The sequence below is a fragment of the Puma concolor genome, chromosome A1 (genome assembly GCF_028749965.1).
Source record: "Puma concolor isolate L17-30 chromosome A1, mPumCon1.1.hap2, whole genome shotgun sequence".
NCBI lineage: Eukaryota > Metazoa > Chordata > Mammalia > Carnivora > Felidae > Puma > Puma concolor.
In genome coordinates, this window is record NC_141667.1 from 177,874,362 (window position 1) to 177,898,403 (window position 24,042).

General features: G+C 37.9%; 1 protein-coding gene across 1 annotated transcript in view; it reads right to left on the minus strand.

Annotated features, from left to right (window-relative positions):
* GPC5 (glypican 5) overlaps nt 1–24,042 on the minus strand; it is a 1,436,730-nt gene that overhangs the window by 1,153,768 nt on the left and 258,920 nt on the right. The window contains exon 3 of the mRNA XM_086709551.1: nt 1,828–2,522. Coding sequence (XP_086565677.1) covers nt 1,828–2,522 — 695 coding nt within the window. The remainder of the gene's footprint in view (nt 1–1,827; nt 2,523–24,042) is intronic.

The following is a 24,042-nucleotide window of genomic DNA, read 5'->3' on the forward strand; positions in this document are numbered from 1 at the left end:
CTAATATTTGTTTCCTGGATCTAAAGGTTTATTTCCCATAATTATGAAATACTTGAAACCTTAGAAGTCTCACTTTGAGTTGGTTTATTATATCCCTTCCAAAAGTTCTAGTACTTATCTGATCTCCAGAAAGGGACAGATTGAAGAAAGATCTGGACCAGTGCATATGGTTGGGAACCTTGTTCACTATATAAAAACATCCAGCTGAATAAATCAGGAAGCAGGAGTTGAAGTCCAGCTCACTTTCTACCGGCCAAGCCACACAATGGTGTGGCATCCATCTAAAGAGGGCACCATGTCTAATCTGCCAAAGGGGACCTTACAGGCTCACACAGGCCCTGCAAAGAAAGGGGGAGTTACGTGATTGGGCACAAAGTTAAGAAGAAAGGGGGAGGAGGTGATTGGGCACAAAGATTTTCAGATCCAATGTCTATCAGAAATTAAGAAAACCAACTTCCAATGCTAATGATTAGGATGTTTATTAACTTGATAAATTAGTGCCACAATGGGGAGAGGTCTTCTTTCAGCACCGAGGAGTATAATTTTGTTTCAGGAGAAATGATTTAGGATAAACATCAGCAACATGTCCTACTTCACTGTATGGGATATGAGAAGGTTACTAAGGAGCCTGTGAATATGTAAGAAAATGGCTCTACAGAAGGTGGGAAAAATAGAAAACTGTTGTGTCCTTTTTACTTGATGATTTTATTTCAAAAACTTCCTAAAGTCTTCTTGGAATAAAACACCATGATGTTGCATATACCACATTTTCAAAAATCATTACACCATCACTGTGACAGATTCTGAAGAGTCTCTGAAGAAACACTTCTGAACGTTAAGCTGTCAAGTTTTCATTTAATGAAAATATAATTGGCATGTCTATTTTAGTGTTGAAAACCTTTGAAATGCTAACAATAACTACCCAATTTTTTTTAGTAAAAGGCACCATTCTAGGTAGTTTGCATACATATTGCCTATCTTCCCAAAAAAGAATGCTCTAAAAGTTATGTGCTACTATTCTCTTTTTATCAATGAGGAAACAGGCTCAAAGAGTCTAAGGCATCTGAGAATTACTGGCAGAATGCAGATTCAAATCCATGTGGGTCCCCATTTTAAACCTGAGTCCTCTCTACCTCACTGAACTAATCCTATGAGAAGACTTCTACTTAGAGAGAAAGGGGAAAGTAGCTAACCAATATTTTACTGTAAGATATAAAAAATATATTTTTTTTGAGGGAGAGAGAGAAAGAAAGAACAAAAGAGGAGGGGCAGAGAGAGAGAGGGAGAGAGAGAATCCCAAGCAGGCTCTGTACTGTCAGCACAGAGCCCAGTGCAAGGCTTGATACCATGAACTGGAGATCATGACCTGAGCTGAAATGAAGAGTTTAACAATCAACTGAGCCACCCAGGTGCCCCAATAAAAAATAAATCTTGAATCAAATATGGAAACCCACACAATTTCCTACTATTTCCTAATGTATTAACTCATTAAGTTGCCATAATTAAAAAAAAAATAATGTTTATTTTTGAGAGAGACAGAGACAGAATGTGAATGGGTTGGGGCAGGGAGAGAGGGAGGCACAGAATCCAAAGCAGGCTCCAGGCCCCGAGCTGTCAGCACAGAGCTTGACATGGGGCTCGAACTCACAAGCTGTGAGATCATGACCTGAGCCAAAGTCAGACGCTCACTGACTGAGCCACCCAGGCGCCCCAAGTTGCCATAATTTTAAAGTACATAATAATGTGCTTATAGTCACTTAATTTTATGTATATGGCCAACCCTCAAGTTCTAAGAAATCAGTCAGGGAGTGTGGAGTGGCTGCTTACCTGCTCTGATAACTTTTGTGCATCGAGGTGAGCCTGCATCACGGCATCATTAACAAGCAAGTGGAAGTTCAGGAGCACATGTTCAATGTCATATGTTCCATGCATGGCATCTGACAGCTCTCCCAATGACCGGATGTAGGCATGCCAGTGTGGATTCAGCTCTGCCATGTGTGCCAAGCAGCCTCTCATGACGTTGAGGCAGTACCCCATGCAAGGCTTGCTGAGAGTCAGGCCCTGGCAGTAAGGGCAGTACTGCATCCTCAGGACGGCTCTGCTGCACTCTCTGGAGAAGTGTAAATGGTCTGTGGTATTGATGACTTCAATGCCCAGATTCAGTGCCTGCAGAAATGTGCGGCTAGGCAGCAGCGATCTCCCCATCTGCCCCATCACTCTTTGGGGAATATTACCAAAGGGACTAACATCCCGGCGAGCCATCCGGATGCATTCTGAGTATTCCAGGGAACTGTCCGTCACACCAGGGCTAATGAGGTGATTGTAGACCAGAGGGAAAAGACCGTCAAAGAATCTGTTTACAAATTCTTCAGGATGAACATCTGCGCCAAACAAATAGAGCCCCACATCAGTGAAGAACTCCTGAACTGAAGCTGTAGCCTCTAAGGCCATATTTCTGTAGCTGTTGCAGAAGAAGATACTGGTGTAATTCTCTGCTTGTCTGATGAGATTTTCGAGGGTTTCTGTAACAAGAGCAGAGGTAAAACATGGAAAGGCTTAGTATACATGCTGAAACTGTCCATCCGTCTGCTCCAGACAGTAGCATCCTAACCAACTTAAGGACCCAAATGGGAAAATGCTCAGCCTACTGAACCCAATTTAGTGCTCCAAGGATAAAGGTTGGTCAACAGTGGGCATCAACACACACCATGCAAGTTTTATGAGATGTATTTCCTAAAGTCAAATGTATAGAAATCAAAAAGTGTTGAAATCAAAAAGAAGTTACGATATGGTGGTTTCCCACTTACTTTATTTCATGGTCATCCACCACCCACCAATGGCAGAAGAAAAGCGTCGATGAGAAGATTATTTCCAACCATGGGTTCATTGTTTATAAAAGACCGACGGTAGATGCTTGATTCACCACCTACTGTACTTTTACGCTTTTTCAATTTTTTTTTTCCAGAATGAAAGCTAGTAGATTATACACTAGTTACTGCATTAGAATTCCTACCAGGTTCAAATGAAAAAGAAAGCAAAATATTTCATGATTAAACAATGCCCTAACTGGCAAACCTTGTTAAGTAGTAGGCGAGTCATGAGTTCTATTAGTTGACGAAAATAATCATGTGACCATCTTCTGAACACTGTTTTGTTGTTCTCATCATCTGATCTCCAAAGACTTAACTGTGGGACATTTTATTTTCTCCCTTAAGTAACTGATGCTCCCAAATCAATTTCTCCACAGAAATAGAGAATAATTTATCCACAAATTAAGGAAGGTTGTAGTAATCGGTAAGCAAAAGTTATATTTCAAAATGATAGCTTTAGGCAGCAGTTGAACACCTTGGCTATTCTAGTAATTACATTTTATAATTAGCCTAATTATAATAAATAATGATGCTGGACTGTTATCAATACATAATTAATTGTAAAATACATCAATAAAATTATCTCCCATAACCCCAATCTCATCGTTATTTTTAATTAGGTTGTAAAAGACCACACAATGATTCAGTAATCAGACCACTGAATATATTATAAAAGGAGATGGAACGACAGTAGAATGAAAATGAAATAATAAAAAGCAGAAGTGCAGTGAGAGCCACTAATGAAGTGGAACTGTGTCATGAATATGCCATCATTTCCTAAAAACAAATAAACAACAACAAACCAAACCAAGCACCTTTACGAAAAGCACCGAGAGGTAAAATACAGCCCCATGTATTCTGATTCTGTTCTGAGACCAATTAATGTTGGGTCTCAAACTTTAGTGGGATATATCAAATGCCTGCTACGGACTGAATGTTTGTTCACCCCTCCCCCAAATTAATATGTTGAAATCTAATCTCCAACGTGGATGACATTTGGAAGTGAGGCTTTCAGGAGGTGATTAGGTTCATGAATCGTGAAGCCCTCATGAATGGGATTGGTGCCTCTATAAAAGAGACTCCAGAGAGTTCCTTTGCTCCTTCTGCTATGTGAGGACACAGAAGATGACCATCCATGAACCAGGAAGTAGGTTCTCACCAGACAATGAATCTGCCAGCACTATGATCTGGGACTTCCTAGTCTCCAAAACTATAAGAAATAAATGTTTGTTGTTTATAAGGCACCCAGTCTATGGTATTCTGTGACAGCAGCCTGAACTAAAATAAAACAGCATGTGCCCTACCATGAAAGGCAGCAGTTTTTAAAGGTGGCTGTCACTCTGTTGCAACATAGAGGATTACAGACTTTAGTCTGTAAAGGAGAAGGTCTCCTGTGTTACCATGGTATCCCCGGTGCTCTCTAGAATGTAGGCTGCATACTATGTATTCAACAAAAATGTGAGCAATTGAAGGCTTCAAGTGAGATTAGCTGCTTTACCAAGTGAGATTGCCTGATCACCTAGGCTGGGTGAGGAAAATACAGATTGCCAGGTCTCTGCACTAGGGTTTACAACCCAGTAGGTCTGTTTGGGTTTGGGAATCTCCCTTTAACAAGCAGCCCCCATGATTCTGTCAACCTAACCAGTTTTGGAAAAACTGCCCTCGCAGATAATCTATAAAATGTTTGCTCTGCTTTGATAGAGTGGTTTAGCCATCATTCCACTGAAACAGTCTCACCCCACAGCTGCGATGTCAGCCACTGCACTCTGCTTTCACAGACCCTCAACAGTGTGTGTGGAAAGTGAGTTAAACCTGTGGCTGAAATAAAATAAAACTGCTAAGCTTATATATTTCTCAATAATATAGGCTCACATCTCTCAGCAAATCATGTGTGGCCAAAAATTATGAGGTAGATTGAAAATGAGTTTATTTGCCAGTAATGGTTAAATAGCAATGTTTGCCATTTTTAAAAGATAAGTGTAAATTTAAAGAGACCAAAACCACAGGCATGATTACATACTTTCCTCCAGTTTTTCTAAGGTGCATGCTATAGACCTGTTTGTGCAGCTGATACTTGCCACACAATTCTCAGCGCAATAAAGGTTGAAAGCTATCCCAGGAAATACAAATGTTCCATCTGATTTCTGCCAACTCTAAGTGGTGTACAAACACACAATTTTTTAAAGTAAAAAATAAAAGGTTTCTTTAAAAATTTGAGCCCCAGTAATCTATAACTTACTATGATTCAGGAGTATATGAAATTTGTCTTTTCAGCTGCTATAACAAATAGGTTTTGCAAATTAATTTATTCTGTGAAAACAATATTAAAAATAATATATTTAATATTTACATTTTCTTTTTTTATTTTATTTCAGAGTAGTTTTTCTCTGATCTAGATTTTTATTTTTTTATTTTTTGTAATTTTTTTAATGTTTATTTATTCTTGAGAGAGAGACAGACAGACTGCGAGTGGGGGACAGGCAGAGAGAAAGGGAGACACAGAATCCAAAGCAGGCTCCAGACTCTGACCTGACAGCACAGAGCCCAATGTGGGGCTCGAGCTCATGAATCATGAGATCATGACCTGAGCCAAAGTCAGAGGTTTAATTGACTGAGCCAACCACTCACCCCTGATCTAGATTTTTAAAACAAAATATAATGGAATGTATTAAAATGTTAGGAATCCTATCATGGTAACATTTTAAAACTTTATGTAAAAATTAAAATTTTAGTTTTCATAACTACGTATTGTTTTTGCTAATCTTTGAATAAGAGAAGACATGTGCTCAAATATCAACATTCTGATTATTTCCTGAATATCTAAACACAAAATAGCCTTTTTTTTTTTTAATTTTTTTTTCAACTTTTATTTATTTTTGGGACAGAGAGAGACAGAGCATGAACGGGGGAGGGGCAGAGAGAGAGAGGGAGACACAGAATCGGAAACAGGCTCCAGGCTCTGAGCCATCAGCCCAGAGCCTGACGCGGGGCTCGAAATCCCGGACCGCGAGATCGTGACCTGGCTGAAGTCGGACGCTTAACCGACTGCGCCACCCAGGAGCCCCCAAAATAGCTTTTTTAAATGAACTTATTCTGTAATATTTTTTAAATGTTTTATTTATTTTTGAGACAGAAAGAGAGCATGAGCAGGGAAGGGGCAGAGAGAGACGGAGACACAGAATCTGAGGCAGGCTCCAGGCTCTGAGCTGTCAGCACAGAGCCCAATGCAGGGCTCAAACTCACGGACTGTGAGATCATGACCTGAGCCAAAGTCGGACGCTCAACCGACTGAGCCACCCAGGCGCCCCTGTAATATTTTTTTGGTATGCTACTAACTCATCACGATTAAAGATTTTACTTTCAATCTGTGTTAAATCTCATATTGACACATTCCAGTTAGCTGAACCCTAAACATGTGTTAGTATTTTTTTTAAGTTTATTTATTTTGAGAAAGAAGAGAGCCAGCGGGGGGTGGGGGGGTGGGCAGAGAGACCGAGAAAGAGAAAACCCCAAAGAGACCCTGCACTGGCAGTGTAGAGCCCAAAGCACGGCTCTATCCGAAGAAACATGAGACCGTGATCCGAGCCAAGAGTTTGATGCTTAACTGACTGAGCCACCCAGGTGTCCCCATATGTTAGTATTTTTCAATGTATACATTTGTGATCCTAAATATTTTTTAAATCCAATCAATGATGAAAATGTAAACATTTGTTCTGTATACATTTGAATTAGGGATAAACATACTTTTGTGAGTTTTTTTATCCTAATATAAAACGTTAATATATAAACAATTATATCAGAAACTGAATAATCTAGAAGCCAATCCACTTGATGACTGTGTTAATCTTTTTTAAAAAAGTTGGTAAAATCAGAAGTTGAATTTATGAAAATTAGTTGTTTGTATTAACTCTGAATTTACAAACCCATCACGTTGTTGTCTTACTGTGTTTATCATAGAGTTGAGTGTTTCCATTTTATGGAATCGGTATTATGATTTTAACAAGAATTTAAACTTGCCAAAAGAATTGTCAAATAACCCAAATATTTTGTGGTTCTGCACAATAATAATCCACATATAAAATCGGTGTTTACAAATCCAAGGGAGGTTAGGTGCTAAATAATTCATCATCTCTACTTCATTATTAAAGAGAAACTATACAGTTCCTTTCATTACAAAGTTTTAATAAGTAAAACATAGCCCTCACCTAAGCTATACAAACAACAGTTTTCTTTTGATATGCCAAAAATTATAACACATGTTGAAAATAATTAAACATTTGCTAGGCCTTCCTTAAGGAATTTAGGAAACAGACTAGAAAAAAAAAATCTTTTTGTTGTTTTTCATTGAGAATTTCAATAAGCTCTTCCTCTCAGTGGTATCACATCAAGTCTACCAAGGCATAAAACTTCCAGCTTTCCTTTCCATGCCTAAGTGTGGTAGGTTCAATAAGAAAATGCAATCTAATTAGTGATTGAATAAAAAATGTAATTTCTCCCGGCTTTATGAGAGAATTAATTTATGCATCATCTCATTAAGTAGAAAGCGAAGTTGGAATACATGAAGTTTATGTGAATCCACTTCAATTTTCAACATTAACATTCTGTGAAAATTTAATAACAAAACACCTATGAGAAGAAACTTACATCAACTTTCTTCAGTCCACATACCCTTTAGAGACATTTTAAAGTACATACAAATGATTACTGACACTTAAACCAAGGGTTTAAACTTAAATACAACTAGTGGAGATAAAACAAGGTGATATCGATTTAAAATTAAACTTGACAAATTGCAAAATCAGTGAGGACTTATATGCAGGTAGATTTTTACAATGGAAGAAACAATATTTATAGGGCTTTTATTGCTTTAATGATAAAGAGGATTTCAAAATGTAATGATCGCGAAATTACTGTTATACTAACCTCCCCTGCATGACATGAACAGACATTTTATGACCCTTTTCATATTTTTATTATTTTATTTTTGATACATGAACATTTTAAGATACAAAGTCTGAAGTGTCTATTACAATTTAAGACCTCAGATATTCTCAAACATAGCAATGAAATAGATGAAGAAAGATTAAATCATATCAACTGTGGATAATCAGACGATTTTACAATATGTACCTGGGTCGAAGAGAAATTTTCAGAGCAAATTTACATATTTGTGCATTACAGTTCTCAAGTCACAAATTTTGTTACCATCATAGATAATTCCTTACAACCCTGAAACTTCAGAGGTAGTCTGTGCCAAAAGCTATCTTTTCCTCTGAAATGAATTGTAGGTATATGAGTAGATAGGTAGTGATCATTTTAAGAGCAATTTCTCAACCAGTTTTTATCACATACACATTACAATGAACTGTAACTCCTTCTGCCTTTTTTTTTTTTTTTAACAAAATGCCTTCCAATAATTTTAATATGGTCTTACCAATTTCTCCAGTCTGGAATTGTTTATACTGAGTTCATCCCTTTGATATTTGCATATTTCCTCCACTTTTCCATAAAATAAAATGTGTAATAAAAGCTTTCTACAATATTAATTTAATGACATTTTTAAATGTTATGCGGTATGATTTATAATATCATTCTTCAGAAATTAGTCAGCTATACAAATAAATAGTAAATAGAATATTGATCTGTATCACCAAAAATTAACATATCAGTAATTAATCTGGTCTCCTCAGACAAGCACTACATGGAAAAGTGCTTTCTCAACTTTTCTCCCTCATTTCCGTCCCCACTAATTCAGTTATCATGGTGCTTCACATTTATTACTAGTATCATTTTAAAATCATTTGTTTGAAAATCAATTTATGATTTTAGCAAGAATTGAAGCTCAATTAAACACTTACGTAACAGTTAAAATCAATGTCAAACAACTCACTGTAGATTGTTTCATAAGTTGTTATAGGATGAAGACTTTAAGTCAAATCTAATAATCTTTAAAACAAACCCAGAAACATAGTCTACAAATATAGGATTGTTGTATAAAACTGTAATACTCGGTTATTTGGCACATTAAAAAAATGTTTTAGGAAATTGGTTTCGGCAAATTCATTTTCTCTGGATTGACCATTTGAGATAAGGTGAGTAGGAAAGCCTCCAATGAGGGACATGTGAGTAGACGCCTCAGTGATGTAAATAAACCAGCCATGAGCAGATGGGGTGTGGTTAGCGGGTTCACAGGAACTAGAATGCAAGGACCTGAGGTGTGAAGAAGCTTGTTGACTGGCAAAAAGGAGGAAAGTCAATGTGATTGTAGACCAGTGAGTGAGAGAAGGGATGAAAGGTCAGAGAAATCAGAACAGCCTCACAGACCATGGTAAGGGATTTGGATTTTATTGTGGAATGAGAAACTACTGGGGAATATAAAACATGAAGAGCATGATGTGGTTTGTACATTAAAGGATCACAGTGGTTGCTGTCTGGAGAATGGACTGTTGGGACAAAGACAAGAGAGAAAACAGGGAGTCCAGTTAATAAGCTATGGTAGACATTGGTGGACTGGGCTGTGATGGTAGTGGAATAATTTACAAAAAGTGATCACACTGGCCACATGTATTAAATTATATCCAAAGGGTCTTGCTGTTGTATGGAGGGAGGTGCAGAGAAAATGGGTAAATGTAGGATCGCTGATACCTCTGATGCCTCAGCCTCAGTTGCTGAATCCACACAGGTGCCATTTACTGAGACAGGCAAGTCTATGGAGGCACGATATTTGTGTGTGGTGGGAGCTGGAAATTAAAAGTTGCATTTTGGACACGTTAAGATTCAAATGCCAATTAGAAGTCCAAATAAACTTTTATCAGTATAGAGTTAGATAAACTAATTTCTGTCTCAGGAGTAAAGTTGAGCTTGGTGATATAGACTGGAGATTGTTGGGCATGGGGAATAAAACCATGGTACTGGATGAAATAAACTAAGGCAAAAAGATAGGAAAAGAGTGCAGAGATGCAGGAAAGTAAGAGGAGCCAGCAAGAAGAATAAGAATAAAAAAAAAAACAGTGAAAAAAAGGAAAATCAGAAAAGTGGAGTGTGCCAGAAACCAAAAGAAGAAAATGATTCAAGTAGAAGGAATTAATCTATCATGTCAAATGCTATTAAGAGATCAACAGAGATGATGAATAACAACTGACCATGGGAACTAATGAGAGAGAGGCTCTTACTGACCTTGACAAGAGCTGCCTCAGCAGAAGGAGAGCAAAAAGGAGAAAAGGAATTGAGGCAATATATAGATAACTGTCTTGAAAATGCTTGCTATAATGGAAGTAGAGAACCAAGGCAGGCACAGGACGGAAACAAGAGGTCAAAGCTATTTGTTTTATGAGGAGGGAGAATTTACTGGATGTTCATATGCTGACAGGAGCCATTTGATCAACAAATAAATATTTCAATGACTGAGCAGGGGGATAGGAATTGTTGGAGGTAATTCTTTGAATAAGCAAAAGAATCTAAGTAGGGCACATGTGGATACAAGAACACTGGCTAGACAGTGGATGTTAAACCTGCCCAGGATGATAACAAGAGAAGTGAAGAGAAAGTGAGTGTGCCAGGTAATAAAATCTTGAGTTGATAAGGGAAGATGACCAAAAGTTTGATGAATGACAGTCTGGAATACTAGTGTGTAGTGAGTCTTCTGGCAGGCATGTCCAAGGGGCTTTTCTTGAGGAGAAGGGAGCAACAGTGTGGATCAAGGAGCACACTTCCCCCAACCACAGAAGATGCTTGTAGTAGTTTCCTATTACTGATGAAGCAAATCACCACAAAGTTAGTGGTTTGAAACAGTTGAAATCTATTCTCTCACTGTGCCAGATGCCAAAATCAGAACCATCAGGCTGAAACGATGACAGGCCAGGCTGAGCTCCCTCCAAAAGCTCTAGGAGAGAATCTCTTCCTTCCCTCTTCCAGCTTCTTATGGCTCCTATAATTTTTTGGCTTGTGGGTGTGTAAATCCAATCAATCTTTGCCTCGTAGTCACACTGTCTTTTGTATGTGTGTGGCAAATCTCTCTCTGTCTCCCTCTTTTAAGGATACATATGGGAGATTGCTTAGAGCAAGATGGCTGCGTAGTAGGACACTGGGCTCACTGCGTCCTGCTGACCACTTAGACTCTCCCCACATATGCCTAAATAACCCAGAAAACTGCCAGAAGACTGGCAGAACAGACTCTCCAGAGCCAAGCGTAGACAGAGGCCTACGGAAGAGGGTAGGAAGGGCGGAGAGGTGGTGTGCACTACACGGACTGGCGGGAGGGAGCCGGGGCAGTGGAGGGGCAGCCAGCCCACCCGGCAAGGCAGAGCCCCTGAGTCTGGCTTGCAAAGCTGAGGGGCTGGACAGAGTGTGTTCTCACAGCCAGCAGGACTTAGCATCTGGAATGTTATAAGTCAACAGCTCTGCTCCGAGAGTGGGAGGGCGAGAGGACAACAAGAGGGAGAGTTGTTTAGCCCCAGAGGACAGAGCTCAGCTTGGCGGGGAACAAAGGCGCTCGCCAGTGCCATCTCCCTCGCCCATCCCCCAGCCAAAGTCCCAAAGGGAACCAGTTCCCCTCACGGAACTTGCTTGCACATCGCAAGCACCCAACGCTGTGCTTCTGTGGGTCCATCCCACCGACGGGTCTGCCTCCCTCCCAGTGCCACACCGCTCTCCCCCCCCAACCAGACCACTGAAGGGAAAGCAAGCTGAGCCTGCCCCTCCCACACCTGTGCACCTTGTGGATCCACCCTGGCTAATACACCAGATCCCTTCAAAGCAACACCACAAGCCTGGCAGTGTGCAAGTAGCCCAGACAGAGGCCACACCACTCCACAGTGAGTCCTGCCCCTGGGAGAGGGGAAGATAAGGTACACACCAGTCTGACTGTGGCCCCAGTGGTGGGCTAGGGGCAGACATCAGGTCTGACTGTGGCCCCACCCACCAATGCAAGTTACTCCAGACAGCACAGAGGAAGAGCCCTGTAGTTCCGCACCACTCCAGGGACTATCCAAAATGATCAAACGGAAGAATTCCCCTCAAAAGAAACTCCAGGAAGTAGCGACAACTAACGAACTGATCAAAAACGATTTAAGCAATGTAACAGAAAATGAATTTAAAATGATAGTCATAAAATTAATCGCTGGGCTTGAAAAAAGCATAGAGGACAGCAGAGAATCTATTACTACAGAGATCAAGGGACTAAGAAACAGTCAGGAGGAGCCAAAAAATGCTATATATGAGCTGCAAAATAAAATGGAGGTGACCACAGCTCGGACTGAAGAGGCGGAGGAGAGAATAGGTGAATTAGAAGATAAAATTATGGAAAAAGAGGAAGCTGAGAAAAAGATAAAAAAATCCAGGAGTATGAGGGGAGAATTAGAGAACTAAGTGACACAATTAAACATAATAACATACGCATAATTGGGATTTCAGAGGAGGAAGAGAGAGGGAAAGGTGCTGAAGGTGTACTTGAAGAAATCATAGCTGAGAACTTCCCTGATCTGGGGAAGGGAACAGGCATTGAAATCCAATCCTTTAGACGTAACTTGAATCGATCTTCTGCATGACATTATCATAGTCAAACTGGCAAAATACAAGGATAAAGAGAAAATTCTGAAAGCAGCTAGGGATAAAGATGCTCTAACATATAAAGGGAGACCAATAAGACTAGTGATGGATTTATCTACTGAAACTTGTCAGGCCAGAGAGGAATGGCAGGAAATCTTCTACGTGATGGACAGAAAAAATATGCAGCCAAGAATCCTTTATCCAGCAAGTCTGTCATTTAGAATAGAAGAAGAGATAAAGGTCTTCCAAAACAAACAAAAACTTAAGGAATTCATCACCACTAAACTAGCCCTACAAGAGATCCTAAGAGGGATCCTGTGAGACATCACTACAAGCATGAAACCTACAGACATCACAATGAGTCTAAACCCATATCTTTCTATAATAACACTGAATGTAAATGGACTAAATGCGCCAACCAAAAGACATAGGGTATCAGAATGGATAAAAAAATAAGAACCATCTATTTGCTGTCTACAAGAGACTCATTTTACACCTGAGGACACCTTCAGATTGAAAGTGAGGGGATGGAGAACTATCTATCATGCTACTGGAAGTCAAAAGAAAGCTGGAGTAGCCATACTTACATCAGACAAACTAGACTTCAAAGTAAAGGCTGTAACAAGAGATGAAGAAGGGCATTATATAATAATTATACGGTCTATCCATCAGGAAGACCTAACAATTATAAATGTCTATGCACCGAATACGGAAGCCCCCAAATAGATAAAACAAATAATCACAAATATAAGCAACCTTATTGATAAGAATGTGGTAATTGCAGAGGACTTTAATATGCCATTGACAACAATGGATAGATCATCTAGACACACGGTCAATAAAGAAACAAGGGCCCTGAATGATACATTGGATCAGATGGACTTGACAGATATATTTAGAACTCTGCATCCCAAAGCAACAGAATATACTTTCTTCTCGAGTGCACATGGAACATTCTCCAAGATAGATCACATACTGGGTCACAAAACAGCCCTTCATAAGTATACAAGAAATGAGATCATACCATGCATACTTTCAGACCACAATGCTAGGAAGCTTGAAATCAACCACAGGAAAAAGTCTGGAAAACCTCTAAAAGCATGGAGGTTAAAGAATATCCTACTGGGGCGCCTGGGTGGCTCAGTTGGTTAAGCGTCCGACTTCAGCTCAGGTCATGATCTCACGTTCCGCGAGTTCAAGCCCCACGTCGGGCTCTGTGCTGACAGCTCAGAGCCTGGAGCCTGTTTCAGATTCTGTGTCTCCCTCTCTCTGACCCTCCCCCGTTCATACTCTGTCTCTCTCTGTCTCAAAAATAAATAAACGTTAAAAAAATTAAAAAAAAAAAAAGAATATCCTACTAAAGAATGAATGGGTCAACCAGGCAATTAAGAAGAAATTAAGAAATATATGGAAACAAATGAAAATGAAAATACAACAATCCAAAGGCTTTGGGATGCAGCGAAGGCAGTCCTGAGAGGAAAATACATTGCAATCCAGGCCTATCTCAAGAAACAAGAAAAATCCCAAATACAAAATCTAACAGCACACCTAAAGGAAATAGAAGCAGAACAGCAAAGACACCCCAAACCCAGCAGAAGAAGAGAAATAATAAAGATCAGAGCAGAAATAAACAAAATAGAATCTAAAAACACTGTAGAGCAGATCAATGAAACCAAGAGTTGGTTTTTTGAAAAAATAAACAAAATTGATAAACATCTTGCCAGGCTTCTCAAAAAGAAAAGGGAGAGGACCCAAATAGATAAAATCATGAATGAAAATGGAATTATTACAACCAATCCCTCAGAGATACAAACAATTATCAGGGAATACTATGAAAAATTATATGCCAACAAATTGGACAACCTGGAAGCAATGGACAAATTCCAAAACACCCACACACTCCCAAAACTCAAACAGGAAGAAATAGAAAGCTTGAACAGACACATAACCAACAAAGAAATTGAATCGGTTATCAAAAATCTCCCAACAAATAAGAGTCCAGGACCAGATGGCTTCCCAGGGGAATTCTACCAGACATTTAAAGCAGAAATAATACCTATCTTTCTCAAGCCATTCCAAAAAATAGAAAGGGAAGGAAAACTTCCAGACTCATTCTATGAAGACAGCATACTTTGATTCCTAAACCAGACAGAGACCCAGTAAAAAAAGAGAACTACAGGCCAATATCCCTGATGAATATGGATGCAAAAATTCTCAGTAAGATACTAGCAAATTGAATTCAACAGCATATAAAAAGAATTATTCACCATGATCAAGTGGGATTCATTCCTGGGATGCAGGCCTGGTTCAACATTCGCAAATCAATCAATGTGATACATCTCATTAATAAAAGAAAAGATAAGAACCATATGATTCTGTCAATCGATGCAGAAAAAGTATTTGACAAAATTCACCATCCTTTCTTAATAAAAACTCTCGAGAAACTCAGGAAAGAAGGAACATACTTAAACATCATAAAAGCCATTTATGAAAAGCCCACAGCTAATATCATCCTCAATGGGGAAAAACTGAGAACTTTCCCCCTGAGATCAGGAACATGACAGGGATGTCCACTCTCATCGTTGTTGTTTAACATAGTGTTGGAAGTTCTAGCATCAGCAATCAGACAACAAAAGGAAATCAAAGGCATCAAAATTGGCAAAGATGAAGTTAACCTTTCACTTTTTGCAGATGACATGATATTATACATGGAAAATCCGACAGACTCTACCAAAAGTCTGCTAGAACTGATACATGAATTCAGCAAAGTCGCAGAATACAAAATTAATGTACAGAAATCAGTTGCATTCTTATGCACTAATAATGAAGCAACAGAAAGACAAATAAACTGATCCCATTCACAATTGCACCAAGAGGCATAAAATACCTAGGAATAAACCTAACCAAAGATGTAAAAGATCTGTATACTGAAAACTATAGAAAGCTTATGAAGGAAATAGAAGAAGATATAAAGAAATGGAAAAACATTCCATGCTCATGGGTTGGAAGAATAAGTATTGTCAAAATGTCAATACTACCCAAAGCTATCTACACATTCAATGCAATCCCAATCAAAATTGCACCAGCATTCTTCTCGAAACTAGAACAAGCAATCCTAAAATTCATATGGAACCACAAAAGGCCCCGAATAGCCAAAGTAATTTTGAAGAAGACCAAAGCAGGAGGCATCACAATCCCAGACTTTAGCCTCTACTACAAAGCTGTAATCATCAAGACAGCATGGTCTTGGCACAAAAAACAGACACATAGACCAATGGAATAGAATAGAAATCCCAGAACTAGACCCACAAATGTATGGCCAACTAATCTTTGACAAAGCAGGAAAGAATATCCAGTGGAAAAAAGACAGTGTCTTTAACAAATGGTGCTGGGACAACTGGAGAGCAACGTGCAGAAGAATGAAACTAGACCACTTTCTCACACCATTCACAAAAACAAACTCAAAATGGATAAAGGACCTGACTGTGAGACATGAAACCATCAAAGCACTAGAGGAGAAAGCAGGAAAAGACCTCTTTGACCTCAGTCGCAGCAATTTCTTACTTGACACATCCCCAAGGGCAAGGGAATTAAAAGCAAAAATGAACTATTGGGACCTCATGAATAAAAAAATGCTTCTGCACAGCAAAGGAAACAATCAACAAAACTAAAAGGCAACTGAAGGAATGGGAAAAGATATTTGCAAATGACATATCAGACAAAGGGCTAGTATCCAAAATCTATAAAGAGCTCACCAAACTCCACACCCGAAAAACAAATAATCCACTGAAGAAATGGGCAGAAAACATGAATAGACACTTCTCTAAAGAAGACATCCAGATGGCCAACAGGCACATGAAAAGATGCTCAACGTCACTCCTCATCAGGGAAATACAAATCAAAACCACACTCAGACATCACCTCATGCCAGTCAGAGTGGCCAAAATGAACAAATCAGGAGACTATAGATGCTGGAGAGGACGTGGAGAAATGGGAACCCTCTTGCACTGTTAGTGGGAATGCAAACTGGTGCAGCCGCTCTGGAAAACAGTGTGGAGGTTCCTCAAAAAATTAAAAATAGACCTACCCTATGACCCAGCAGTAGCACTGCGAGGAATTTACCCAAGGGATACAGGAGTGCTGATGTATAGGGGCACTTGCAACCCAATGTTTACAGCAGCACTCTCAACAATAGCCAAATTATGGAAAGAGCCTAAATGTCCATCAACTGATGAATGGATAAAGAAATTGTGGTTTATATACACAATGGAATACTATGTGGCAATGAGAAAGAATGAAATATGGCCCTTTGTAGCAACGTGGATGGAACTGGAAAGTGTTATGTTAAGTGAAATAAGCCATACAGAGAAAGACAGATAATATATGTTTTCACTCTTATGTGGATCCTGAGAAACTTAACAGAAGTCTATGGGGGAGGGGAAGAAAAAAAAAACGAGGTTAGAGTGGAAGAGAGCCAAAGCATAAGAGACTCTTAAAAACTGAGAACAAACTGAGGGTTAATGGCGGGTGGGAAGGAGAGGAGGGTGGGTGATGGGTATCGAGGAGGGCACCTTTTGGGATGAGCACTGGGTGTTGTATGGAAACCAATTTGACAATAAATTTCATATTTAAAAAAAAGGATACATATGGGAGTTTTAAGGTTCAGCCAGATAATCTAGGATAATCTCCCAACCTCAGGATCATTAATTTAATCACATCTGCAAAGACCTCTACTTCCATATAAGTAACATTTACAGATGCAGGGATCAGTCCCTGATACCTCCAGAGGCCAATATTCATCCTACTGCAATACTGATCACGGAACACAAAAAAATATCTACTCTTTGACTTGAGAAACTCAGGAGACAAAGGTTCTAGTGTAGTCTCTTCCATAAACAAATCATATGAGCCATTTAACTTCCCCAAACATCAATTTTATCTTTAATAAAATAGGTATCATAGTGTCTGTTCTGACAGTGGGACAGAATATCTGTGAAATCACATGAAATAAAGTACAGGATGATGCCCAGTGATCTTTCCCCCTACATTTACATCCTGCACTAGAAAGATATTTTAAGAATGCTTGTAACTTACTCCCTTTCCTGAGGAATCAGAGGTCGTCTGAGACACGGATCATGTCCTGTTCATCTTTATATCTCTCAACCCTTGGCTTATTGGAAGCCTCAATATATCCTGATACGATTAGGTTTAAATCCACTCCAGTGAAATGTTATTTATGTGACTATAAATTTTCTAACTTCCCCATACCATATTTATTCTCATCAGAAAACAGGTAGAATACTTTCTATCTTCTGTAGTGGCTGTGATAATTAAATGAATTTGTACATACACACACTGTCCCTGCACCTGCAGGTGGAAAGTGCTCAAAATACATCAAAGAATACTAATACTAATAATCTCTTACTTCTGCCATGTACTTGCCATAAGCTAGATACTTTATTAAATTCTGTTGGTAAATTAATTCACATTCATGGTGTGGGTAATCTCACTGTAATAACAAATAATGATAAACATCTAAGGTTATAATAAATGTCAGGAGGCTGATAAATGACAGTATGGAACACTAGCAGGTACTGAGTCTGGTACATATTATTATATACTGAATATAATAATAGTATTATTTAAAATAATTTAAAAATTCTTATTAACATTCCCATCTTAAATGTAATCAAGCTTAAGCACTGAAAATGTAAGTGATTTCCTATAGTTTGCTCAAGTAAGTGGTTTTCTGTATTAACATACAAAGTGGCGAAGCCTAAATCTAAATGCAAGTTATCTGGCTCCAGAGTCTAGGTTCTAAACTATTAGAATAGGTGGTCTCTTTAAAAAGGCTGAAAGTCTATTTAAATAAGTTGAAAAGGGGACGTTTTGTATATATTTCAACCAAAAATAAAACAAAACTTTACATATCCAATTAAATGCGGACATTTCACTGTTAATTTAGTACATTGGGCCATTACATGTGGTATAATCCAAATTAACCATTATAATTATTCTTTTTTGGGAAATTAATAAGTATTATTACCATAGCACAAAAAAATGAAGAGAAATCTCTACACACGTTTTGTTGGAGTCCAAACAGCTGAGGATTTTCCAATATTTATAATTATTAACTGGAAAATTCATCCTAATCTCTGCGGGAAAGAGCGTACCATGTAAAATCTTTATTATCAAGTACACGTGGAGAAGAAAATAAACACTCTTGCCCTTCACCTCCAACTCACCAAAACCACAATCTGTATTTGAAGACATTGAAGGGAAGATGTACTAAGGTTTAGTTAGAACAAGAACGTCAAGTTCCACTCAGAGATAAAGGGTGAGGATAGAGGGATTTTTGCTGGTGATGGTCTGCAAATTCCATCAGGGAATAGAGGAAGATTCAGGTGGGCAGAGAGAGATAACTGAATGGTTCAAATTAAAGGTTGTACTGGTCCACTGAAATGGCTCAAGGTCTTTATAGACCTCCACCCTAACCAAATGCAGTGGCTTCCTTCTAAGGCTCACACTCTCCTGCATACTTCAGCCCCTAAAACTGATGGCATTGATTCCCTTACATCCTCTATGGATGACTTTTTTCTTCTTTCACTCATTCCTGTAAATCCTAGGCCACTTTTCTTTTTTGAAGCCCCAGTTTTTGTTCCATATTATCTTACTCAAAATACAATACCACTTCTACAATATCAAATGAAACCTCCAGGCCAATGACCCCCAAATTTACATATATTACTCATTGATTCCCAAAGTTTTTGGTCTCAGGATCCTTTACATTCTGAAAAGTTATTGATTAACCTGTAGAGCTTTTGTCTTGGAGGGTTACATTTATAGATATATATTATTTTAAAATAAAAACTAGTAACTATTTAAAAATTGTATTCAGTCCAGTTAAAACATAACCACAACAAACTTATTATGTTAGAACAGATTACACACTTTGTGAAAAACAACTATTTTCTAAAATAAATAGTGTGAAAATTGGCATGATTTTACATTATTATAAATTTCATTAATATCTGGCTTAATCAAAGACAGCTAGATTTTCATATCTGTTTCTGGATTTAATTTACTGCAATATGTTGTCTCTGTCAACACACACAGGAAAAAAAAATCCAGCCTCCCAAAGATAGGCAGTTGGCAAAAGAAGGTATATTTAAACATCTTTTCACATAATTGTTAATATTCTTCTTTGCTATTACACCAAAACTTGACAAGTAATTTTTCTTCATTGTCAGTTGCAAAGCCCCATTGGTTTATGTTTCACTAGGAATGGTTCTATTACCCATGCATGACTGTGTCACTACATTAACATTTGAAAAATGTTGATGGACACATTACGCACATTTCCTCAATGCTGACACAGTTAATCTTTTCTGTATGTATTAGGAACTTTTCAAGTTTATGGTGATCTCTGTAAGTTTCCTAAAATTCCAATTTTCTCTTGAAATCTGAAATGTTATCCCTGGCAACAAACATTGGAAGTTGTGTTTCTTGAAACAGCAGGCTCATTTTGGTTCACTTTAAGAAAATATCTACCTAATACCCAAGTCTGAGTCATCATAATTTGTCAATCATTTTTTTCACATTAAAATAAAGCATGTTCAAGAAAAAGAGTGGCTAGTTGAGGTTGCAATTAAAACAATCACACAAGTGCCTTTTGTCAAGAGAGCCATTATAATTTAGTATGCAGAAGATGTTCTTTACATATTATGTCATCACACAGTATGTGAAAAATATATATAATTCAGGGCTGATGTTTAGCAAAAATTAATAATTTTTTACTGCTCCATCAGGACATTTTTAAATGAAACTGGAGTTTTTCCCCTGCAAGTTTGTAGATGTGAACAATACAATGACTGTGAGTACAAGTTGGTGCCACTAACTTATTGCTAAAATTCCAACAGTTTTGCTCACCACTGCATTTGCACTACCGACAGAAATGCCAATGCAGAGAAAAAGAAAAATCATGTCTTAATAGTATTATGAATATTGTTTTGATCTCCCACACATTCTGAAAAGATCTTAAGAACCCCAGATTACACTATGAGAACTGTTGAGGAAGCAAAATTGTCTTACCTGGAGATCTAATTATTTTTCAATGCCTAACATCAACCTCGACTCTTTTGGTCTACTATTCTCTTCTGCTTTGCTCAGCAGCTTTCTGACTTCCTTATTTCATATATTAGAATCAGCCTTGTAAGCATCCAGATTCAAGGTGCTGAGACTTTTACTTCCTATGTCTAGTTAGTCATCAATAACTATTTTTCCTTTCTTTTGGAAAACAAACAAACAAACAAAAAACCTTCCTTGTTACCACATATTGCCCAAAAAACTATCTTATCCAACCTGGATTACTAAAAAAAGTTCCCAAAGGTTCCTTGGACTTTTCTTTCCTCACCCAACTGTGAGCATTCTAAATGTTTTCTCCCTGTCTTTTACCTATGTATTTAAATACAATATTCATTCCAGGACCAAGTCCAAATCCCATAGATCTGGGCAAATCAACACAATTTTCTTTACATACAGGGTCTCCAAGGCATGCCTAAAAGGATATCCAGGTGCTAGAAAAGCCATTTTATCAAGTAGCACATGGCATTCTAAATTAAAATGAGTTAACTGGACCTACAGTCCCTCTAACTACACAATTACACAAATTATAATTATACAAATTATACATCTTTCCTTTTAAAGCTAGCTCTGTACAATTCATTAGTGTACAAAAAAGCAAATGACCTCCAGCTAAAATGGCAAGTATCCTCTAAATAGCTATAGTGGTTCAACTGACTTTGTCATCATAGTTAATTATATTTATTTCTCTCATTATGTCAAATCACGATAAGCCATTGACCATATTTATTGGTCTAAGAAATGTGTTTAATTTACACCCTCTTCTAGAAAATTTTGGTGGGTATTTTTCCCCAAATAGTGAACACAAATATGTGTCTTAGCATCTTACATCTCTCCCCCATTTCATGGTTCCTGGGATATTTGCCTACAGGATAGTTTTAAAAATACTTTTGTTTGTTCTGTTAGCTTTATAGTAATGGCTAAGATATTGGGCAACACAAGAATAATCATTACACAAATTCATGCTAAAGTAAAATACTGGTGAGATATAACCACTTAAAAATGGTTTTAATTTCATTCCGGAATCTCCTATTTTAGAACATCCTCACCATGGTCTACAGATCTGCTAGATTATACTGCCACGTGTCATGTTTGGGTGCTTCCTATAGTTACAGGCCAGCAAACAGAAAAAGAAATGAATTGCAGTATTCACTCCAAAGTTACAGGCAGTTTAGTAAATATACTTACTGTTTCTGCCTTGACAAGAGAGAAACCCCCTCAGACAGTAGGCAATTTTTTTAGATCATTACATTCTTTCCAAATAGCAAGAGGAAAAATGTAAATACTTTCTGATAACTGAAATGGGTTGTAAAGCACAAAATCAATCAGACCAAGAAGGCTCTGTTTTACTACAACATCCATTCCTGCTTTCACAGACGTTATCAGAAAATATTCCAACAGTAACATAATCAAAAGCAGAAAGCACAGGGTATAACAATTATGTGATTCAGCTATGGGATGCTAGAAGCCCTCCATAAATTTGTTAGAAAGCTAAACTTTTGTAAAAACTGTGCTTCCAAAGATAATTTTTTTTAAAATCCAAGTTTTAAGTTATACATTATAATTATATATTATAATTTCAAAGATATGACTTTAGAAATAATGTAGATTTTCCTTATAAAAATTGACCAAATCCACATATCCCCTATTCAAATATCTGCTGCCCTTTTTCAAAATGGTTGTTAAATAAAAGTGGAAAAACTCATTACTACAATTTTGCAGAACAAGGTCAAAGCATTTGGAATATCAGTGTATTGAAAATGCAAAAAAAAAAAAGATAAGTGTACCATAATCTCCCAAATGCTCCAACCGCAGATCAGGGACTATAGACTATGTTCTATTAAAAATAAGCAAATACAAATAAGTCCTTTAGATAGAGAAGTTCTAGGACATTTCTCATGTCCTACTGCCAATTCAGTTAAAACATAGTAGCCTTTGAGCTGATGCACCAAATGCCATAAAGCTAGAGTTAAAAATCTATTTTTTAAATTGTTTTATAGGAAATTGATCTTGCCTTCTATGTGGACTTGTGGCTATACATTTGAAAATAATTAAAAAGTAGAGCCCATCATTTAGGAAGATACTAATCAAAGTTCAGTCTTGGAACGGCTGAGTCTTATTTCCACTGTCTTGCACTTGTACTGATGAATCCCAGTCTGTTTTCTTTCATTTTGAAACTATTATCCAAGATGTTTCTTCCATATTTTCTACAATGAATTCCAATACAATAATCAGCATTTTTATTTCAGTAGGTTCCCCCACTTGGCGTTGTGGTCCACACTGGTCATTACTACACTTCATTTTATGTGACTATTTTCAATTTTAATTCAGAGTCCATTTCCACGTATGCAAGCCATCCCCTGTCCAAATACAGTGAAGGGCTTTAGACAAACTCAATTCCATCCATAGACCTAAAGATTAGTGCTCCCTCTGCCTATCCCTCCTACCCTCATGAGGCTAAGGGGAACTCACTTGCTACTCCAGTCATACCAAATAACAGCATCTTATCAAAACCATTCTCTGGATGAAAATGAAAGCGAGCTTGGAAGTTTAAATAAAGCCACATTCTCCCCCACATATAATTTGTGGCACAGCATTTTCAAGAGCCTCATTATAGTTCAGAAACTCTTTGGTTATCCTTAAAGCCCAAGACTGTTTTAATGTTCCAGAATGAGTAAATTATTCAGACAGGATTTACTGTGCATGAGGAAGGGGATAAAAGAAAAAAAAAAAAAAACTAATAACACTTGGTAAAGTTTCACCAATGGTATTTTAGTAGATACTTTATATAATTTCATCTACTTAAACTATGCTAAGTTGCTACCCAGGGTACCATACAGCATTCAAGCTGTATAAAGACTTATCTTGCTCATTATGGTTCTAAATACACATATAATATACACAACAGTACATTGGTCTGTAGTGCCAGATATGACCTCGCATTATGAAATATTAAAAAAGTCAAAGGCTCCCATTGCCTATAACAGCATTTCTTAAACCCTAATATGAATAAACGTTACTTCAGGTTTCTGATTTAATTAAGACATTCAGATTCACTAGATCGGGTTGAGGTATTTCAAACCTGTCCCTGGTGTTTCTAAAAGTCTAAACACCCCGAAGTGAGATACAACATGCTCTTCCTTGTGCGGAATCTAATCTATTTTTCTGCGCTCATTTTGGCCACTCCTCCATTTCTTTTTCTCCTGCTCCTACACTCACCCTCTCTTCTGCTTCCAACACACAGACAGCTGATGCTCAACACAGAAACGTGATGCTGTTTTGGTCTCCCAAGCCTTCACACATCTCCTCCTTCTCTCCTTGTCTACCTGGACCCCTTATACTCATCCTTAATGCAAATGGCATCTTATACACAAACTTCCCTGACCCAATCAGGTTGCTAATTGTATATTCTACTATTCTATGCCATTATCCAGGTCACTTTGTTCATACTGCACTATTTTCTAGTTACGTGCTAAAGTCTCTC